A 21,994-nucleotide genomic window follows, 5' to 3' on the forward strand; every position below is an offset into this window, starting at 1 on the left:
GTATCCCCACTCTCCCGCCTCAGAAATCTGATATTCACCCCCCATACCCCTTCTCCAAATATCTGGCTTTTAGTAAGTCCAAGATCTTTCCTTTGTTCCCCCCAGCCTTGGAGGTGATAACTGCTTCCTGTAGGTGCTACCTCCATTGATAATTTCGTGTTCTCTTCCTGGCCTTTTAAGTTACCTAGTTAAGAATTCTTAATATTAAATTATCTCTGGTGATATAACTGGTGTGACTTCTGTTTCCTTCCCGAACCTGGACTAATTTACCCACAGTTATGTCCTTAGCATCTATAGTAGGAAACTAGTGCCATGGGCTTTCCAGTCCCATCTGGCTGCAGCGCTGTGGAGGACATGCCCATCCACCCACAGCCCACATTCTGATCAGGTTTATCTCAGCCAACCTCTGCACTAGCAAGGGCAAGTTCGAATATAAAGGACATGGTGAAATTTGTGGCAAATGGAGCTTAATTGCTGTATAATCTTGGAGAGTAGTTGCAGGGACTCCTTGCTAAATATTTGAATGTTTTTCCTTGCTGGCCAGAAGTGGGCTATATGGAAGCATCCTCATCATAGGTTTTCGAGAGAAGATGATTTTGTTATAGTTTGCAGTGGGACTTTCTCTGGAATCCATATGAAAGGGTATAGGTTCTGGGATAACAGTGGAACCCGTGGCCAACAAAGAGAAAGTGCCCCAAACTGATAGTGTGGTCTCCGACTTCATGTCCTTGAACATCATGTTATCAGAGGTCTTGGATGACTTTCTCCTTTTGGGTTGGATAATGCTGGAAGGTTTGTTCTGCCTCAGTGTCCGTCCACGTTCCTCGACATCTGGCATGCATTCTCGTTCTCTAGCTTTGCTTTTCTCAATGAGTCTTTTCACCACTGGGGAGGTATATGTGACATAAGCTGGCCAAGGGTCATGTTTTTCAAGCAGTTTCAGGGGAAGCCCGATGTTTTCTGTGAGTTCTACCAGCAAAGAGAAATTAGGCAATTTAGAGGCTCTCACAAACAATAATTAAATTCTTCAAAATTGGAGAGTATTGGAACTACATTTTAAATTTCTCCCCCTCATGCATATTATCCCTCCATCCCTTGTATTCACTAAGAATAAAATCTAATCCAAAATTGGGAGACAGAATGGCATTCCATAGAGTATATCAATTAAAGAACAGCATGATGGGAAAGAGCAGGGGACTTAAGAGTCTAGCAGGCTTGGTTTCAGATCTTTGTATAACATCGAATTGTTCTGTTCTGCACTTCTATTTTTTCACTAATATAAGTGGTTACCATAAGGCTATTTTAAAGGTTAAATAAAGTAGTATATTTTAAGGGCTTGAAACATGGGCTCTGCACTTAGACTGTTTGAGTTCAAATTCCTTCTCTATACCCTTAGCAGCTGTGAATCTTGAGCAAGTGTCTTAACTCTTTTAAGCCTTAGTTGCCTCAGTTATCAAATGGTGATTAGAATAAGATCAACTTAATAGAGCCTTCATGTGGATTAAAGGGAAAAATATATAAAGCTTTTAGCAAAGTACCTGCATATAGTAATTAGTAAATGATAACAAGGAATATTTTGGCTATGTCTCCTTGCCTGCGCTATTTTATTTAATCCTTGTTATATCTTAGAATGAGTGTTTTCCCCCCATTTAACAGAGGATGAGACCAAGGTAGAATAGCTTGCACAACCAGCAAGTTGTGGGCTTGAAATCAAGTCTAATGGGCTCAAAACTCCAAAAAGTGTCATTGTAGTTGCTAGCCAGAAGTTGGGGTGTTAAGGGGTGGCGGGGGGCATTACTAGAAATTCTACCCATTATTTTACCAAGCAGCCTGTTCCTTTGTAGACACCAAATCATGGGCAAGTCAGTCTTTCTTCCCTTTACAATTTTACTCTGTCTAGCAGAAAATGCCTCAACATTTCTCTCCTGCAGGTTTACCCTCCTCTGTTTTCTCAAATGGTATATACTTCCCTTGATTTTATATTTCTTTGGTCATTTCAGTAAGAGTTTGGAAGGCAGTGGAATTAAAAGGCTCATCTTGCCACCTCCAACCTGAATCCAGTGCAAAACACTATTAACAGGGATAATCAAAAGAAGATTCAGGTTATACAGTTATTCCCAGGCTGTCTCACGGGTGTTCTGGAGGTGGAGCTCATCCGGGGACAGATCTGTTAGGAAAGAGCATGTTGTGGAAAGTCTCATCTCCCTGCAAGAGTATTACTCTCCCCAGAGAAGGCAAGATGTGTGATACCACATCTCGCTAGAAAACGTGCATCGGAGTTCTCAGGCACGGACTTGGCTGTTCGGCCTTGTCTCCTCAGAACAAATGCAGAATGCACAGATCTTGCAGGTTAGGGCATTCGCTTATGTCTGGCAGAGGTGAAACTAAAACTGTCTAGAGCAAAATGAGCAGCGACCCTCTTCTACCTCCCCAACGCTATATTTGTTCTACCAGTGTAACATGAGTAGTCATCCCCTGTGCCCCACCTCTTTGTCTTTCCACCCCAAATCCTCTAGCCAACCCCACAATAGAAGCGCCCATTGTTAAGGCCCCAAGCCCTACCTTCATCTGTCTTCATCTTTCTTGCATCAGTCCTATTCATTTTTAGGAAGTTTTTCACATCGTAGGTCCAAATATCTTTGGGAAAATATACTCGTTAGCCAGAGCCACCACAAAGTGACCTGAGAAGAAAGTGATCAGCAGCCACCCTGGAATCCCAAGTGAAAGGATCTCTGCTTGAGGCTCAGTGACCCCACCCTCGGAGAAGAGGACATGCCTTCTGTGGAACAGGAGAGAGGCTGGGTGAGTGCAGCACAGAAGGTCACATCAGTCTCTAGGCCTTCTGCTTTCCAATCTCCAAACTTTCAAGAACTCAGTGCTGGGCTGCCTGGGGGCTGTATGGAGGTTGGACCATGGAAAAAGGTAAAGAAAGGTCCCCACTTTTAAACCATGCCATCTTTTCTTCCAGAGTCCAACTGTGGTCGTGTTACTGAAAGTGAGCCAAGTTTCTGCCCTCTAGCTGCACTTCTCAACCTGGCACTGGCAGAGACGGACAGCTGCCAGGAGTCAACTTCAGGGGCTCCAAGCACAGGACAATGAGGGAAGTCTTAATGCTCTATACAGCTGTGCATGCGAGCATTTTACTGGCAACTGTGGTCTAAAGTCTCGAATTTAAGGGTACATCTACCTGGAGGGCTTGTTATAATATAGACTGCTGGGCTCCACCTCCAGAACTGCTGATTCAGCAGTCAGTATTCTAAACCAAAGGTGGGTAGGAAAACGCTGAAGATTTATAAGGTTTTGTTATTAACTACCTAGTGATAGGAAACAGATCCAGGAGATCTTTTCAGTTCCTTTCCAGTTCTAAAATTGGAAAGGGCACATTCGAGAATTCTTATCCAAGAAGTCATTACTTTTTATGTTCACTTTTGCCATCTCTGTGACCTTTGAACATTTACAACTCCCATGGAGCATTTCTATTATCACCTGCCAATGCCCAATTAAAGAATCTCAGATGGTTTTTAAGAAGTTCCCAGGTGATGCTGGGAGACCACATTTTGAGAACTATATCACTCTAGGAAAATGCTTCTCAAACTTTAGTGAGCACTAGAATTACTTAGAAAGCTTGTTAAAATATAGACAGCTGGGTGCCATCCCCAGTGATTCTGATTCAGTGGGTCTGTAGTGGAGGCCTGAGAATTTGCATTTCTAAGTACCTCTGAAGTAATTCATCTGGTCTGAGGATCATACTCCAAATAGCTCTGGTTTAGACTGAATAATGTTTCTTAACCTTTATTTCAGCTGACTTGTTCATGTGTGAAACATTCCCCTGAGATAAGCAATTCCCGGGTTTTATACCCTTTTTCCCTCTAATCAAGGAACCATTGTGGAAGGCAAGTAAGTATGTTGTTGGCTAGGACAACCTTAAATTACACAATATTTAAAGTAAATTATTCACAAATATTAGCATTTTATTATAACACACCTAACAAAGGATAGCATCTTAGAAATTCGTTCATACTCTTTTAAAAAATTAAAAAGCTAGTTTTTGTCAAACCTACTCTGATGCAGGCCTTACAGGGTCCCTACTACTAAGTCCTAGTGGCAATTTTAGGAGAATTCACAATATAGTTTTTCTGCAGCTAGGGAAGAAAAATACTCAAATAGTTCTTTAAACTTGAAAGAGTTTTACACAATAAAAAAAAAAGAAATTGGAAATGGAAGTATCTTATTTCTCTTTCTAAGACCTACCATGGGATCTCAGAATTTCAGGGCATCCATTCCAAGTCCTCAGTAACATAGAGTATGTCATCCAAGTGTCACCCTCAGCTACTGATATGGCAACTCTAGTAAATAGCAGGTTTTTCTCACATCTGCTCATGTAGAAACTGGGAAACTTTAAAACCAAAGGAGAGAATGTTTGAGACAGCCTCAAACTCATGGGAGGACTTGTTTGTTTGAAAAGAAGAAGAGAAATAGTTGACATTAAATGTGAAGACAAGCTGTGGGCTTTTATAATTTCCTTCAACTCTGGCACAAAGGTTCCATTTTGTCTCCTAAATGAAATGCAAACCAGCAGTCTACAGACAGAAACAACACTGATGGGAGGGGCGAGAGACAGAACATTGAAATGGTTTCCTTGTTTCTCCTACAGTCACAAAGGCGCATGTTTAATCCACCGGGTTTTCAAGCCCAGCTCCTCCCTCCACTAGCCCAGTCTCTTATCCCATTTCCAGAATTTAACCTGATACGCTGGGTTTGGCCTAAATAAATTCAAAAGAGTGACACGTGCCTGAAACCTGACACAAATGTGTGAGATTGATCACGATCCTTAACTTCTTAGGACCTCTGTTGTCTCACTTACGAGATGAGGATGAGGATGAATTTCTGTCCTGCTTCTCTCACAGAGGCATGGCTGTTATAGTAAAATGTCTAAAAATGAAAGTACTTCTAAACCAGCGATCCCTCAGCTTAGCTGCACATTGGAATTACTGAAGATCTTTTAAAAATCAAATGCTTGGCTCCCACGCTCAAAATTGTGATTTAATTGGAATGGGATGCAACACAGGCATCAGAATTAAAAGCTTGATTCTAATGTGCTGCAAAGTTTGGGAACCACTATTCTAGAATCTAAACCAAAAACACTGAAGATTTATAGGGTATTAACTACTTAAGAAATGGGAAACTGGTCCAGGAGATTATTTTAGCCCTCTGGCAGTCCTAAAACACATATTTTCATTCAAGAATTCTTCATTATATATAGTCAGTACTGCATACCAGTGACCTTTAAACATTTAAAATGACCATGGAGAATTTCCACCACCACCTGCCAATACCGGAATTGACTCAGATCAAAGGAGACCCAGTGCCTTAAAGTACTGAGCTAAGAAAACTGTGGTCCTGAATGGTATTTTTATGCAAAGCTAATCTCACCCTCTGTCTTTGGCCACAAGTTGCATCCTTATCTCAGGAAATCATCTTGAAAAAGGATTTTGTGGGTTCCAGGCAGGACAGATGGATGAGTGCTCTCACATAAGTCAACCCCATTCAGACTTTTAGCCCCAATAACACTGTGAAAGTAGTGCTGTTTGCATATTCATGATAGGCAAGACATCATCTTAACCCAATGTTTCCTAAGCTGTGTCCTATAGAATGCAAGAATCTCTCAAAATATTAGTAGGTGTTACTTAGAGGGGGGAAAAAAGGTCCATGGCAAGAGTCATCCTAAATGGTCACATAGATTGTTTAATCCAGGGGACTATATTCACATAGTCTATGATGTTGTGCAATATAAGTTTAGAAGAACTGTCCTCAGTCAGGTAATTCTGAAAACTGATATGTTAAACAAATTCATTTAGTGCAGGACTTCTTAGAGCCCATACTATGTTAACTTGTTCTGTAACTCTCCAAAAGGTAGACAGATTTGCAGCCTCTCCTAATCTCATTTGACTAAAAAAATCATTCATTCATTCATTGGGTAGGGCATATCGTGGACAAGTAACCAGGAAAATGTGTGGATTCCGAAATCCTTTTCCAGCACTTGTTTTGGAATTGTGAGTATAAGACTGTTATGACATTAAGAAGATGGAAGAATGAACTTACTCAGGATATAGCTTGGGTCTTCAATGACTCACTTCCTCTAAAATCAGCCTTAAAAGGTTGATCCCACAAAAGTATCCATACCCAGAAGAACAAGCCAAGATGATGGCCTAATGCTTCATTGAATATGAGACCTATTTCCCTCTGTTCAGCCTCTTTTCTCTCTTCTCTGCTCCAATATGCAGGTATCTTGTCTTGCTTGTCTCATCTCTCATTTTTCTCCCTTTGTCATACCTGAGTCTTGTCTGATCCCAGAAGGACAACCACTTCCAAAACAGAAAGCTATGCAGTTTTATTTCGCCCCTACATATTATCCTCCTCAACCTCTCATGTCCTCCTCTGCCCTCTGTTTCCTTGTCTGTCCTCTGGCTGTTCTTCATTTATTTATGGCTAAAGAGGAAGCTGTCACTTAGACCAGAAGTGTCTTGGAAGGCTTATCTCTAAGATCCAGAGAAATATTCCCAGGCATGAATCAACCTGGTGCAGTGTGTATTTCATGTGCCAATCTCCATCCTGAATGTACACATACACACACACACACGCACACACACACACACACACACACACACACGCCACATCTTACAGGCCAAGTACATGTTCTAACCTTCTGCATTTCAGACCTGGGAAAATACAGCGCACACCTCACAGACTTCCCATTAGTCCCACCTCTTTACCCTGCCCCCTATCCCATGGAAGCTATGGAAACTCTTGCCATAGCCCCACCTCTGCCTGATGGGCTCTAGGGAGGTGAACACAAAATAATGGTTTGATTTGCTTTTAGCAACACTGATGCTGAGGGGCACTGGGAGTCCTAGAACTGTTAAAACAGAAGGGAGTAAGTGTTGAAGGAGCAGGTTGGTCTTTCAAAAAAGAAGAGGAGTTTTCTCCCTTCTTATACTGGCCACCTTCTCTTCCTCAATGCTGCTCCTCTCAAACATATACACACTCCAAGGAGAGGAGAAACAAGCCCATCACTGCGCTCTGTTAAAAATTCAGGTTGTTGAAAAGCACATGATATCACTTATATGTGGGATATAAACCTAAAAACAACATACAAACAGGACAAACAAGCAGAGACTCATGGACATGAACAATAAACTAGTGGTTACCAGAGGGGAGAGGGCAAGGGGGAGGGGAGGCAGATGGAGTGAAAGGGGTCAAATATGCGGTGACAGAAAGAAATCTAACTATGGGCAGTAAACACAATGCAATATGTGTACAACACACACACACACACACACACACACACACACACACACCTTACTGTTGAATTGTATACCAAAAAATTAATGGATTTCATTAACCAAGTCATCATAATAAAAAAAAAAATTTTAATCAGGTTGTATGTGAAAGGCACAAAAAATAATCTGTGTCATCTTTGTCATCAGAAAAGGCAGGTTGTCAGTATGTTCTAATATAGACCATGCCTCTTTCTAGGGGGAAGCAATTATCTCTAACCACATATGGGAAGGGAAGATAGGAGTCTAATCAGAGGTGCCCATCTTCTAACACAGATCTAGCACCACTTATGGTGGTGGGAGGGGGATACACTGTTTGTTGATAATGCTTTTATACACTACATATTTCTCTGAGGATTATGTGTATACCTTGAGAGACACAACAGTGGAAATAGAGTTTAAGTATCTATGGCCATGCAGCATCAGTTCATTCATTCAGTCATGCATGCGTTCATGGCCACCTTCTCACATGCATCCATAAATTGTTATGAATTTCTTCATACTCACCTCTTGCTTTGGGATCTACCCTTTTCAATGTCGAGGATTCACAAAGGAAGTTTGTTTCCCATACCAGTAACAACTCAAACAAAAAATAATCTGTGGCATCTTTGTCATCAGAAAAAAAAAAGTCAAGACATCCTGTACATAGGCCAAAACAAGTCACATCAGTCACTCTGTAGATAACTATTGAGTATATCCAGGTACCAGGCACTGCAGCAGGTGCTAGGGACACAGAGCAGAATGAGGCAGCACCGTAGTCACATGAGGCTCTTGAGGTGACACACTATAAGCTTCCTAACTCAGCCAGAGTGGGGAAGGATGTCAAAAAACATGTTCAAGAGGAGAAGATGGTTGTGCTGAATCTTGAAGGACAAGGAAAATGATGGGCAGTGGGCATTGTTTAAATACCAGACTCAATGTTTTAAAATCCTGAATGAAATGCTTCATTTCAGTGTCCACATTCTTCCAGCGTGCAGATCATACAGGCTGTTTCCAAATGATACATTTTCTTTATATGAACTATGTACAATATCGAGTTGGCTGAATAAATGCCTTACGAATTCACGGCAGGAAAAAGCGCTGGTCATTGTATACCCGTCAGGTACCACTATGAATTTAATTTTATACTTATCCAAGGAATAGTCAATCATAAATATAAAAATTTCCATTTTAAGATGTAATATGAAGATCTATTAGGCACAAAGCACATGTGGCCATGTTATCTACAGATCAAGTTTCAAATTTTAAAATGAAATGTTCATAACAAGCCAAACAGGCATAATCAGAGAAGAGCTTTTTAAACTTTTCTTCTATGGACATTTTAGGGTAAACTTATACATTGATAGGCAGATAAGTAAGAAAGGTATGGAGAAACAGACAGCAAGAAATAGCCCTATAATCTCATGTTCAGGAAATTGAACATGAAAGACTTCAGACAATTTGTGCTCAGAGACCCTCTCTCAGCCTGACAGCTGGCTCATGAGCAAGGAGACCATGAAAATGTGTGGCCTCACAATGTCTAATCAATCAGAAAAAGGAAGTCCTGCTCTGCTGGAACAATGGGGATATTGTGAACCTAGAAAACACATCAGGGAAACAGACAAGCATTTCCCAGGACTGGTCTCAATCAATGGGCCAGGCCACCCCTTTTTAAAAGACTGAAAGGACTAGCAATCCAGGCCAGTGTTTGCTTTAAAGAAGGTGACTTACATTTGAGCCTTTGCCAAAAACAAAGAACTAAAGTAGCTGCCTTCTATAGGATTTAATTATTCTATCAGCCTATTGACAGGACAGCATGTCCTCAGTATCATACAGTTTTCCCGGTTCATGCCCAAATGTGAGAAAATCCACGCATCACGTATTGCACCCAACCCATGGGTCACAGATAACCTCAAATTATAATTAAATGAAAACTCCCAGGGGTCAGAGATCAGTTGTCTCCAGTTGAACCACAGTCCAAATAAATTGCCTCCTGAAAATTGGAGTTTGACTGTGCTTTACCCTGAATCTCTTCATTCATACTCAGCATAATTTTATTCCTAAAACAACTTACAAAATGGAAATTAAGCAAAAGGAAAATGCAATATTTTAGAGTGAAGCAAAGGAAGGAAAGCTTTGTAGATGTTACTCAGCACTGTTAATTCAGGTTGGAAGACAGAGTGAAAGAGGCTAATTTAAATGCTGTGCAGTGACAACTCTACTTGATGAACAGTCCCCTACTCCTGCCCTTGTGTGACCAGCCCACATTCACTAGCAGACTGTGAGGAAGAACTAGAACAAATCATCTCCTTTCCTAGAAGAGCAATTCAAGGCCTGTGTCATGTTGATGATGATAGGTTGTATTTTGCTTTATTTATTTGTATGTTGTTCTCACAACTGGAGTTATATATCAGCATTATAGGAAGTTTTAGAAGATGTTATTTTTTAATCTCATAATCCCATTACCACTACACAACTATTACCTGGGTGCTCTCATCCAGTTCTCACATGATTATGGTCACAAAATGTACATATCCTTTTGAATCCATCATTTTTGTTCTAGCATTATATTGAATTTTCTCATGTTCTTAAAGAGTTCTCATATTTATTTTAGAGGCTGCTTAATAATCCATCAAATGAATGAATGAGTATTAATCATGTGTCTATCTGGGGATCTTAAGGTCTTTCCAATTTTAGCCACTGCAAGTGATAAGCTATATCTTTTAAAATGAAAACCCATTGATGCTCTTTCACTTTTTATAAACCTCTATATAGCAAGATGCTCAGAAAATGTTGGCTCCTGACGATTGCTAGTCTCCCAAATTTTTCATTATTGCCAAAGCCACTTCTCCTTCAACCCTGAGAGGTGAGTGTGTTCTATCTGCTCCCCTATCTTCATGAATAAAAAGCAAGTAGGATATTTGCTGCCATGGTCTCTAGTGTTCCTACCAGCTCCAAGGTCTACCATTCATTGGAGCACAGCCCATAGTGTTGAGGCCAGAAACTGAAATGGAGGCTGTGAGTGACTGTTTCTAGTGCCAATGTGAGACAGACTTCAGGTAAGAAAACTGGAGCAAAAGCCCCCCACTGCCACCCAGTCATAGGAGGGTCAGAGGAGAAAGATGTTAAAAAGAATCAGCTCTCCATGGCCAAAATTAGCTATACGCAGGAAAAGTGCCCCCACAAGTATCCTACACATCGTAGTGCTTTTTAAAAACTGGATGTGCTGGCAAGGAAACAGCAATGGGATCAATGAAAAATATTCTCTAAACTTTCAAAGTGTGGTGCCTAGAGCTCAAAATGTAGGAGCCAAGTGAAGGCCGCCCAACATCCCTCTCCAAAGAAGGAGGTGCAAAATACTCCAGCCAATCATCAAGACAAGTGGAGATGATTGGGGGAACCAAAGAACCACGAAGAGAAAACCAATGTCCTATAAAGGGAAGAGGGCACACGCCATTTAGTGAAGGGGCCACCAGTCTCAATTCCCCACCCCAGCCCCCATTATAATGAGGCCATTCCAACAGTGCTGCTCCCAAGAAAAATCATAAATGCTCTTAATGAGGTCCCTCAACTATCAAGAAATTATCAGACTTTGCCCTATATTTTCTATTGAGTAAGCAAGGAAGTGTGGAAAAGATCCTGCTAAAGTTTGCAAGTTTCCTCCAGCACTGTGCAAGGGACAGGATAACATGGACTTGGGAATGTCGATATTTGTTCTCTGAAAAGTGAATGAATAAAAAGGGGGATTCATTGGCTATATGACTTGATGAAAATAGTTTATTTTGCTCTTGTTCATTCAATAATCTTCTGAAAATTGATATATCGAATAACACCTAGGTATATGTCCCATTATAAATTGTTATATTGGCATCCTAAATTATTAATCATTTTCCTTTGAGTTTAGTCAAAATTAATTACTTCCCCAAAGACGTATCACTCTATGTCTTCAGTACCACTGGGACCTTGATAAATTAACCAAAATATGTTCTTAGAACCTGTCTCTCTTTTAAGAAATTCTTATTTCCATCCACTTATTAAACAAGTTTCTAAGTTTTGTGTTTTCATCAAATTTAAATCTGTTCAAAACAAAGCTCAGTATTATCACTCCATACTTTTACAAACATCTCCTCCATCTTCATGCCCTGCTTCTGTCAATGACATCACAACCTTCCTGTCACTCAAAGTAGAAACTCAATTCTTTCTTCTCTTTTACACTCCAAGTTCCAGGTCCATTCCCCAAAAAGGTTTCCAACCTTTAATCTCTTTCCCCGTATTTATTCACCACAGAGGTGCTGAAAGAATTGTCATTTATAAATATATTCATCCATTCATTTGACAAATATTTGCTGGATGTTTATTATGTCCCAAGCACTACACCAGGAATGACATTCTAAGCAGGGGAAACCAACTGAGAAAAATTTGAACATGTCATACTTCTCCTCAAAACTTATTTACTCCCTACTGCCAGCAAGATAAAATGCAATTCCTTAGCATGGTGTACAAAACCCTTCAAAATTTAATCCCCGGAAAGCTTCCCAGTCTTAGCTCCTATCATCATGACTATCCCCCTCCACATACACAGAAACACACAAGACACACACAAACACACATATGACACTTCAGTGACTCTAAGCAGCCCATCATTTACCACACTCGCCAAACTCTCATGCCCTGACTTCTTGGCATTCCCTGTTACCATTGTCCTGAATTCTCTTTCCACTCCCCACTACATGTCCTCCAAAATCCAGAGTGTAGCTCAGCCATTCAGGAAAAGAAACTTTCCTAACTCTCCCAGAAAAAGAATCTGCCCTTCCCCTGTACTCAAGAGAGAAGGCAAAATGACCCTAATATAAGTAGCATTCACCACCTTATGTTGAGAAAATTGTCAGGGATCCAAAGGTGTGGGATTTACTCAAAGTTTTGAGTAAACAGGTAAAATTGTGTTCAAAATCTGAAAAACTGAGGATAAAAAGCTGCAATTTGAAGACACTCCTACTCCCATATACCCCTGAAGCTTTCTGCAAAGAGTGCTTTGTTAGATCATCACCAAAGGAAGTATCATCCCTTCTGGCCCTCGTGATACCATATACCCCACAGATTTCTCCAGGAAGGGTTGTTTGTTCTCTCATGACCTACAAGCTTCTGGACCTGGAGGTGGGTACTTGTCCCCCTTACTCTCCTCTGACATTCTGAACCATTTTCCTACCTGCTCCTTTGAAGTTCGTGCCTTGAGATGAGATAACCCAGCTATCCACCCGGTTATTGCCAGCTTCTGATCCTTGGCCTCTACCCCTCAGTCACTGACCACTTTAGCTCCTGGCACACTAGCTTCATTTGCACCTTTACTCCTCCCATCATCAGTGGTTTCTTCATCATCTCATGAGTGATCCATGCAAATCTCTAGCCCAATCTTCCTTGACCTACTCACCTTCATTAATCTTGACTTCCTCTTAATTCTGCCACCCACCCCTGTGGTCAATCCATTTTTCTTAGCATTACCAATAACCACACTATATTCATGACCTCAACAAGAGCATCCCACTCTATTACCTCGGCTATCATTACAGCACGCTCACTCAAACAGCTCCCAATCTAGCAATTCCTCTATTTCAATTCATTCATTCTACCTCTCTCTCTCAGTCACCCCTTCATACCCTCATTTCCTGCTTTATCCTGTTTAAATTTCATGGTCTCTCATTATAACCTCTTGCAAGTGACCTTAATCCCCTTACCTTTCTCCCTCCCTCTACCATATTTGCATGACCAAGCCCCAGTATTAGTAAAACCCAGCTGTTAGACTCTTCTGGGTGTGCCACCTCAGCAACTAAACACGATGAGAAAAAACACAACTGCACTGATTGGTCTCATCTGAAATAATAATAGCTAAAGTTTCTGTGCCATGCACTGTGTCCTGGGTATAGTCTAAGCACCTTACCTATATTGACTAATTTAATCCTCAAAAAATCTTACAAATTAGATGTTATATTATCCCCATTTTACAAACGAGGAAACTAAAGCCTATAAGGATGTTCGATAGCACATCCAAGATCACATTACTATTACATGACAAAGCCAGGATTTGTCACTCAGGCTGTCTAGCTGCAGAATCCTTTTATTTTTATTTTTTTATTAAGTTTATTGCAGTAACATTGGTTAATACAATTATTTAATTTTCAGGTGCACATTATAATTTGACATTTATATATTCTATTGTGTGTTTACCACCCAAAGTCCAGTTTCCTTCAGTTACCATATATTTGATCCCCTTTACCCTTATCCAAAAAGATATTTGCACACTGATGTTCACAGCAGCATTATTACAGTGGACAGGACATGGAAGCAACCAAAGTGTCCTACAATAGATGATTGGCTAAAGACGCTGTAGTACATATATACAATGGAATATTAGTCAGCCATAGGAAGAGATGAAATACTGCCATTTGCAACAACATGGATGGACCTCGAGATAATCATGCTAAGCGAAATAAGCCAGACAGAAAAAGTTGAGAATCCTTTTAATATTCCACACTCTCACTTCTCTGTCTCAAAGTCAGTCAACATAATTAGCCCACCCACTTCTCCCTCCTTTCCAAGTCTTTTTACTCTCCTACTACACAAACAACTATTTCAAACTTCTTCATCACCTCCTTCTCCCTCTCACTTTCTGTCCATGTCCTTGCCTTGCCTTCCTTGAGGAAATATCCAAGGATCCATCAGAAATACATTTGTCTCTCCCCACCATCGCTCCTACCAACTACTCCTGTGCATGCTGCCTTTCCTCCCACTATGATGGATGAAATGTCCATGTTCATATCAAAGAATGTCTCTCCATTGCACCCCCAGCCCCATCCCTCTTGCCTTCCAAGATGCAATGACCCTGGACATAGTTGACTACTCTCAAGTTCTTGAAATATTTTCCTATTTGATTCCATGACACCACATGGACCTATTTTCCTTCCATGTCACTCACTACCCTTCTCAGTTTCCATTGATGATTTCTAGGCTTCCTTCTTACTTTATCTACAAAGGCCCCCAAGGTAACATCAGTCAGTTCTGTGGCTTTACATCTCACCTTTTTGTCACATCTTAATTCTACCTGATCCCTTCCCTGAAATCTAAACTTATATATCTAACTGCCATCTGTACATCTACATTTGTATAGTATCTAATAAAATGTCAAACTTTTCATGGTTCAAACAGAACTCTTGACCTTACTCCCTAATATGTTCCTCTCCAGTCTTTTCCATCTCAGAGAGAGGCATCATCATTCACCATATTGTCTAATCAAAAACCTAGGAGTCATCTTCGAGTCCTCTTGCTTTTGTACTTCATATATTCAATTCATTATTCTCCCTCACCACTGCCCCCCTTTACTATTATTAAACTTCTCTACACTTCTATCCTTATCCAAGACATCAACATCTTCTTATTGGACTACTGAATATCTGCTAGGTGGTCTCCTTGCTTCCACCCTTTCCCCTTAAAATTTCTTCTCCACAAAGGACACAGGGTGATGATAATTTTTAAATATAAACCAGATTAAATCATTCTACGGCTGATACTTCAAAGGCTTCCCATTCCATTTAGGATACAATGTAAACTCCAACCTTGGCCTACAAAGTTCTCCTTGATCTAGTCCCTGCCTCTCCTTCCAGGCTTATCTGGTACCACTCTCCCAAACACTTGTGGCGCCAACCACACTGATCTTTCTCCTCTTGTCAAATACACCAAGCTTGTTTCCACATTAAGGTCCTTCTCCAGCTGCTCCCTCTGCCTGGGATATACTTTTCCCTTATCTTCACATAGGTTGTTCCTTCTTGTAAGTCATGATTCAGCCTAAATGTGAATTCTTCAGTGAGGCCTATCATGACTGCCACCAGTCAGTCATTACCATGCCTCCTATTGTAATTCTCTGCAAGATAGCTGACTATTCCTGACTGACATTTCTTACAATTTACTCATTTGTTTATTTTCTCTTAATTAACTAGAAGGTAAGTTCCATAAGAGAAGGGATCTCACATTCACTTCTCTGTCCTCAGACACTTGGATCACAATTATTAGATAAACAAATATTACTGCAGTTGCCACAACAATTTTCCCTGGGATTTCTAAGGATTATTGGAAATCCAAACATTAGGCAGCTACACACATACAAAACACAAAGGAAACCATGGACTAGCTGACTTGACAATAGCCACTACTAGAAAAGGTCAGCTGGCAAAATGTAGAATATTATCCTAATAAATGTGATAAAGAAATTTGGAATGACTTGAGTTCAAATCCTAGCACCATCACATTGCTTTTAAGTGGGCAAAGTGCTCTCTCTCTCTCTCTCTCTCTCTCTCTCTCTCAATCTCAATCTCTCTCACCTTTAATTTCTCCATCTCTAAAATGGGAGTGACATACCTACCTTATAGGATTATTGGTAAGATTGAATGAGACACTACATGTGAAGCACCCAGAGACCAACAGTGCAATAACTTGGAGCCACAACACTCTAGGATTCAGGCTTCATTGAAAGGTGAAGTGAAACCTGTCTAATATGGAAAGTTCCTGGGGCCTAAATGTACTGAATTCCAATTCAGGTCATACTCCACTTTTCCTCTGAACTTCCATTTTCATTCCCACTGGTCTAATATGTACTCTGTAGCCTCCAATCTCATCAAACATAGCTAGATCTCACTACCACCAGATGCAGCACCTAGGATATCTTCCATCTGTTGTTAGTGGATGTGACTTCCTTTTCACAGACTTGTTTCCTTCCCTTGGAAATATTGTAAACTTAGACATGTGTCCTCTGCTCTCTAGTCCTTTTATCTCTCCTTCCAGAACTGCTCCTATGACACTGCTTTTGGGAGGCCATCCAGCTCTCTAGCTGGGCTTCTGTATAACACACCTCTGTGCCTCATCTATTAGGATTGTTTATCCCATTGTGTTACTTGCTTGGTATATGTCTCTCTCCCTAAACTATGTTTCTTAAGGCTCAAAAGTAAGATAATTAAATTCTAGTCAACTCTTGGCCCACATGTTATCTATTTTGAGGACTAATTATGGTCCAAACCCAAGGCCAGACTTACCTTGTCCTGATCTCCTCTGGTGCTCACTTCTGTCTGCAAGCTTTTTCAGGTCTCTGGTGCAGCTCATTTCACTAGGTTTCTGAGAAACATAGAATGAGGAAGGTAAACTGGAAAAATACAGAATGTAACTATTCTGGATGGTTTTAGGGAAGACGAACAGTTGAATATATAGAAAACAGCTGCCTATGGTTAAAAGAGAAAATAGCAGTTATTAATTTTCCAGAAGTAAAGAAAGGTTTTTTGAAACTGAGGAGAGATATTTAGTTACTAATTTCAAATGAATCTTTCTAGGCACAAATATACACAAGTAGTATACAATGAAACATAACTGCTAACCACATAAAAATATGTGTGGGTAACATGCCAGGAAATTTTGAAGTCCTAACAAAAGGAGTTTTTGTTGAGTCAGAAATCCAATTAAACAATAAGGGCTATAATTTGTCTCCTTGGCACAATGGAGAGATGCAGAGAACACTTGTAAAATCTGGGAACGAGGCCCTTATGGAGCATGTTGTGTAGACGTGCTCTCCCCAGTAAAGGCTTGGCCTTTAATATCCACCCTCGTGCAGCATGACAGAAAACCAGCTCTCTCTTTGCTGTTATTGTTGTTTCAGTTATATTATTATGTACGTAGTTCAGTATCTCAAGAGGGCAGCTGGTAAGAGAACTAGCCAAAGTTCCTAATATGGAAAAGCTGCATACTAAACAATTGTTTGGAGTAAAGTATAGCATAAAATTAAGAGCATGTGTTTAGTACAAGCCAACTTCTTAGCTGTGTGACCTGAAACAAAATACTTAAAATTTCTAAGTCTCAGTGTTCTCATCTGTAAAATAGGGGCCATAATAGGAACTTCCCATGGATTTCCATGAGGATTTTGCTCATAAGATAATTCATATAAAGCACTGAGCACAGGGCCTAGGCATGTGGTAAGAGCCTGTTAGTTGGACTGTCATCATCGGCATCAGTGTATAGCACTGTAAAATCTCCAATGCCAAAACAACATGGTCTAGTTTTCACAGTAGAGAAATTAGCAGCAAAATGCATCTCACCAAAAATAGGTCCATACGTTGAAGATCAGGGAAGAGACTACAACAGCAGGAGGTCAAAAGATGGGCCCAGGGCACTCTCCCAACACAAATGCAACTAATCCCACATCTCACCATCCCACCCCATTCACCCTACTTTTCATATGCCAATAGCCCTGTTTTTACCACTTATTCCCTCCGCTCACCAAAAAGAGACCCTCTGGAGACCATCCCCAATCCTGAACAGGTCCGAGACATCTGTGTTCACTCATACCCACATACACACATAGCCCTAAGTAGGACATCTGTATAGTCCCTGGGATGAGAGTCTATGAACCACACACGCAGGCATGAATAGATATGTGCACACATTCATATGAATAAACACATACACACACACATGCACACACACCTTGTTTAACTCTCCAAAGTCACCAACCATGTCTGCTGTGCAGTCTCCTCCAGCTTTGACATCCCTTGTCCCAGCTGAGTTCTATTTCTCTTCTCAGGTCACTGAAGCCTGGTCTAGAATGACTTAATGAGTGAAATTGGGCCAAGAAGTCTTGCCAAATTCCTACTGGGAATAATCTGGAGATTTAGGTATGCAAGCAATGTTAAAGGGGATGCAGGGTGGGGCACAGAATTTAGAGCCAGGAGAACTGGTTTTGAAATCCAGCTTCACTTTTTTATGTCTAATCTTGAGCAAATTACTTAATCTTTCTGAACTTCAGTTTCCTCCTATCCAAGATGAGAAAAATCCTGCCTCATATATGTTGTGTTGATCTAATTAATTCAGATAAAAGTATTTCATGAACCATAAACATCTTTATAACTGTCTACTTTTGTAAAGACAAAGAATCCTGAACTAATGGTATATAAATTTCATTCTCTGGTTTATGACTGAGGACTCATTTTGGTAACCAGAATGCTGAATAACATTGGCATCCAAGGTAAGAACTAGATGAACTCTAGAGTGAGCAGCTATATCATAGACTTTATCAAGAGAATGACAAAAACCACAGAGAGGGTGACAAAAACCCCTGAGAAATCTTCAGAATGCTCTGCCAACAAAGGTATTCACCTCCTAGGAGGAGTAAAAGAGAACATGGAACTCATTTCCCTCTGCCCATCACAGCCACTGACTTATCAGAACTGCTGGGTTGGCAGGGCCCACGGGCTGCACAGACTCAACAGCAATTAGGCCCATAAGGCTTGAGGTAGGCGACCTCCAAGGTGGCACCCAGTGATTCCACCTCCTGGTATTAACACTTCGTGAAACCCCACTCTCCTTGAGTGTGAGCTGCAACTAGCAACTCACTTCTAACAAATAGAATATGGCAAAGTGATAAGATATCACTTCTGAAATTAAGTTACAAAAAATGTTTGGCTTCCATCTTGAGCTAGTGTACGCGCTCTCTCGCTCTCTCTCTCTCTCTCTCTCTCTCTCTCTCTCTTTCTGAGGGAAGCCGGCTGCTGTGTTATGACCTGCCCTATAGAGAAACCCATGTGACAAGGAACTGAGGGAGATTTCCAGCCAACACCCAACAAGGAACTAAGGCCCTTAGTTCATCAGTGTGTGAGGAACTTAATCTTGCCAATAATCATGTGAGTGAGTTTACAAGGGGATCCTCCTGCAGTTAGGCCTTCACATGGGCCCAATGACCCAGCCAAAAACATGACTGTCCCCCTGATGGGCCCAATGACCCAGCCAAAAACATGACTGTCCAGAGATCTGGAGACAGAAGCACATGGTCAAGTCACACCCAAATTCTTGACCCACAGAAACTATGAGATAACAAATATTTGTTTTTTAAGCAACTAAGTTTTGGGGTAACTTGTTACACAGAAAGAGATAACTGATGCAAGGCCCTTACATTCTGAGGAAAACTCCCACCCATGAGACTGAACGGAGAAGGGCTTTGTACTCTGCCAGCAGTGGGAGCCATTTCACTGAGTATTTCTTCCTTTCATTCCATTCCCATCTCTAGGGAATAATATAAATTCTGCTAGAAGAAGGGATCATATTTAAGTAAAGAATTTATGGCTATAAAATATAAAAATGAAAGCATCTCTAACAGTCAGTTTTGACAAGGCCATTTGGACACAGCAGACATACTGATGTGTCCAGAAGGCTCAGGATTGGGGTGAGGAATAAGACACGGTGTGAAGCAGGTTTCAGAGATGGTGCTAGGGTGCTTGCCTTGCACATTACTTGAGAGGTGTAGAAAGTTGAAATTTTAGTGATTTCTTCTTAAGACCAAGCAAAAATGTCCATGGAATCAAAATAGCTTTGTGAAAGCAGCCAGATCAAAATGACAAGTTCTATCAGTGAACTATTTTACCCAACCCTACTAGATAAATACTGTTTGGGCTCCACCGAGGCCCCGAAGTCAAAAGGCTTGCATCAATCTTCCTTTCCTACTTATGCATGCAGGAGCGTGCATGTGTGCTCACATGCATGCAGGGACACACACACACACACACACGCACCATAAAAGGGGTTTAGGAGTAGGTTTCCAGGGTTGGAGCTTCACCAAAGACTCCATGGAGAGTAAGTCCTTGTAGGATCCCATGAGTGTCCCCTGAATTGCTCATCATCCCAGAACACAAGAATGAAGAAACTGTTTATTGTGCATGGTAGAGGTAAAGAGCACCTTTATCTTTGAAATGATCCTATTATTTTCCTGAATTTCTCTGTATCTTTAAAGTCATTGATGTATCAACACTTAAAGAGAAGAATGTCTCCCGTGGTCCCATGTGATTGTATTGCCATTTGTCATCTTCCTCAGCAATACATACTAGCAATTAGTTACAGGTTACCACAATCCCCAGCCTGCACAGTTCTGAGAAATCTAACCAGCTGTGTTGGTTTCAGCTCTTTACAGACCAACATTCTAACCCTCATGTCACTAGAACACTCAATGCCTCAGTTTCCTCTTGGGTAGAAATAAGGATTCGGGTGGGTCTGCCACTCTCTCATCTCCCATCCAGCTCTGACTTCCTGCGTATCTGAAACCTCCTGGCACAACAGGCCCCAGAAACCGGAATGCACTCAAGTTTCCCAATATCCCACCAAATGAATTCCTTATGAGCTCAACTTCTGGGTTTATACTAACAGAGAAAACACTGCAAGCCCTGACCTTCAAAAGTCATCTGGTTTTCACTCCCTGCCACATTTCAAAAGAGAAAAGCTAACTTTTGCCCTCTAGGGTGGGAAAGGAGAAAGGCACAGTGCAAGCCCTGAGTGGAGAGCACAACAAACCCTTCCTGGGCACAAAGCCCACAAAGCCAAGCTAACATCTTTCCATCCACCTGGTGGAAATTATAGATGCAGAAGGTACCCAGACGGACCCTGCTTTTGCTCCCCTGCCAACTGCGGTAAACCTGTTTCTGTCCTGTTGGAGCTGCAATGTAGAGCCAGAAATCTGGAAGAATTTAACACCCAGTCTGTTCAGACACAAGAAAACATTGTTCAAAGTAAACACTGGAATCCCTCCCTCATCATCCAGGAATGTGGAACCAGCAGGGTTGAGATCAGCAGCTTCTCAGAAAAGCCCTGGCTACAGTGCTCTGCTTGGGGCTGCATCCCAGGAGGGCTGGGAGGGGCTCCAGTGCTGTTTTCTGGCTAAGACATGGTTAAGGCCAGGAGGTCAGCTTGTGGGCTTCTCCTCTTGAGGGCACAGCCTCCAGCTACAGAACTCACTATCACCCTACAGGAACCACCCTGCATGAAAAAGCCTCACACCTCTCTGTGCTTGGGAAAAGCAAAGGCGGGGTGGAACTGAGCAGAGCTCAGGATGCTCTGGAACTTTCCATTTCCTTTGCCTATGGCAGCCTGTGAAAGAGTCGCTTTTCCTCAAGGAAGAAAGAAGGCTCTGTGTGCATGGGGAGGGTGCAGTGCCTCCAACCAAAAGACGTGTGCTAGATGGGATGTGGCCACCAGCATTCACGGTGCTTTTGACTGAGACTTAACTAATTCCATTTCTCAAAAGCCATGTGCCAGGTCCCCACCCAGCTTCCTCTGGCCCTAGAGAGTGAAGAAAAAGGACTGGCTTCACTTGGAGCTGCATAACAGAGCCCAGAAAAATGTTACACATTAAATCATTTGTGTCATTATGTCCTCTGCCTAAACTCCACCCACGAAGATGCAAGCCTGAACTGAATTGTTAAAAGTTGGCTAACAGTCGAAGTAAAAGAAAACCTGCAAGTTAGAAAGGGTTCAAGAAAAAGAATGCAGAGTGCAAAGATAGCTGCTTTGCCATAGGCAGCTCTGCGCAGAGTCCTTGGGGCATGGCTGCTGGAAAGTATGGGGCAGCAGCAGCAAATCGGGTGACACTCTGTCGCTCCCTGACCCTCACTCACCACAGCACTCACCAACTCCTCATCCCTGAGGGATCCACAGAAGGTATATTTAATCTACTCATTTCATAGGAATTTATCGAGTGCCTCCTGCTTAACCAGATGAGTGAGAGGGATGCCATCCCTCCTCTCAGGGACCATATGATCCAGACAAGAAGTCATCAAGGGTGGTTCCGGGACCACAGCAGTAGCATCACCTGGTAGCTTGTTAGAAAT

The 21,994-nt window shown here is 41.5% G+C and overlaps 1 protein-coding gene across 1 annotated transcript; it reads right to left on the minus strand.

The window, feature by feature from the left end:
- Positions 1-511: 511 nt before the first annotated feature.
- Positions 512-17,861, minus strand: CDRT4 (CMT1A duplicated region transcript 4). The gene is made up of 4 exons (XM_006908472.2): positions 17,832-17,861; positions 16,394-16,472; positions 2,563-2,637; positions 512-969 (listed from the first exon to the last, which is right to left on the minus strand). Exons 1-4 carry the CDS (start codon positions 17,859-17,861, stop codon positions 512-514), a joined length of 642 nt encoding a protein of 213 aa, XP_006908534.2.
- Between the last annotated feature and the right edge of the window lie 4,133 nt (positions 17,862-21,994).

This window comes from Pteropus alecto, unplaced genomic scaffold, assembly GCF_000325575.1.
Source record: "Pteropus alecto unplaced genomic scaffold, ASM32557v1 scaffold52, whole genome shotgun sequence".
NCBI lineage: Eukaryota > Metazoa > Chordata > Mammalia > Chiroptera > Pteropodidae > Pteropus > Pteropus alecto.

Coding starts and splice junctions, on each gene's coding strand:
- CDRT4 (XM_006908472.2), bottom strand. CDS start 17,861: ATGGTTGGTGACTTTGGAGAGTTAAACAAG. Junction 16,473..17,831: donor ACTTTGGAGAGTTAAACAAG/GTGTGTGTGCAT, acceptor TATGTTTCTCAG/AAACCTAGTGAAATGAGCTG. Junction 2,638..16,393: donor CCAGAGGAGATCAGGACAAG/GTAAGTCTGGCC, acceptor ATTTTCCCAAAG/ATATTTGGACCTACGATGTG.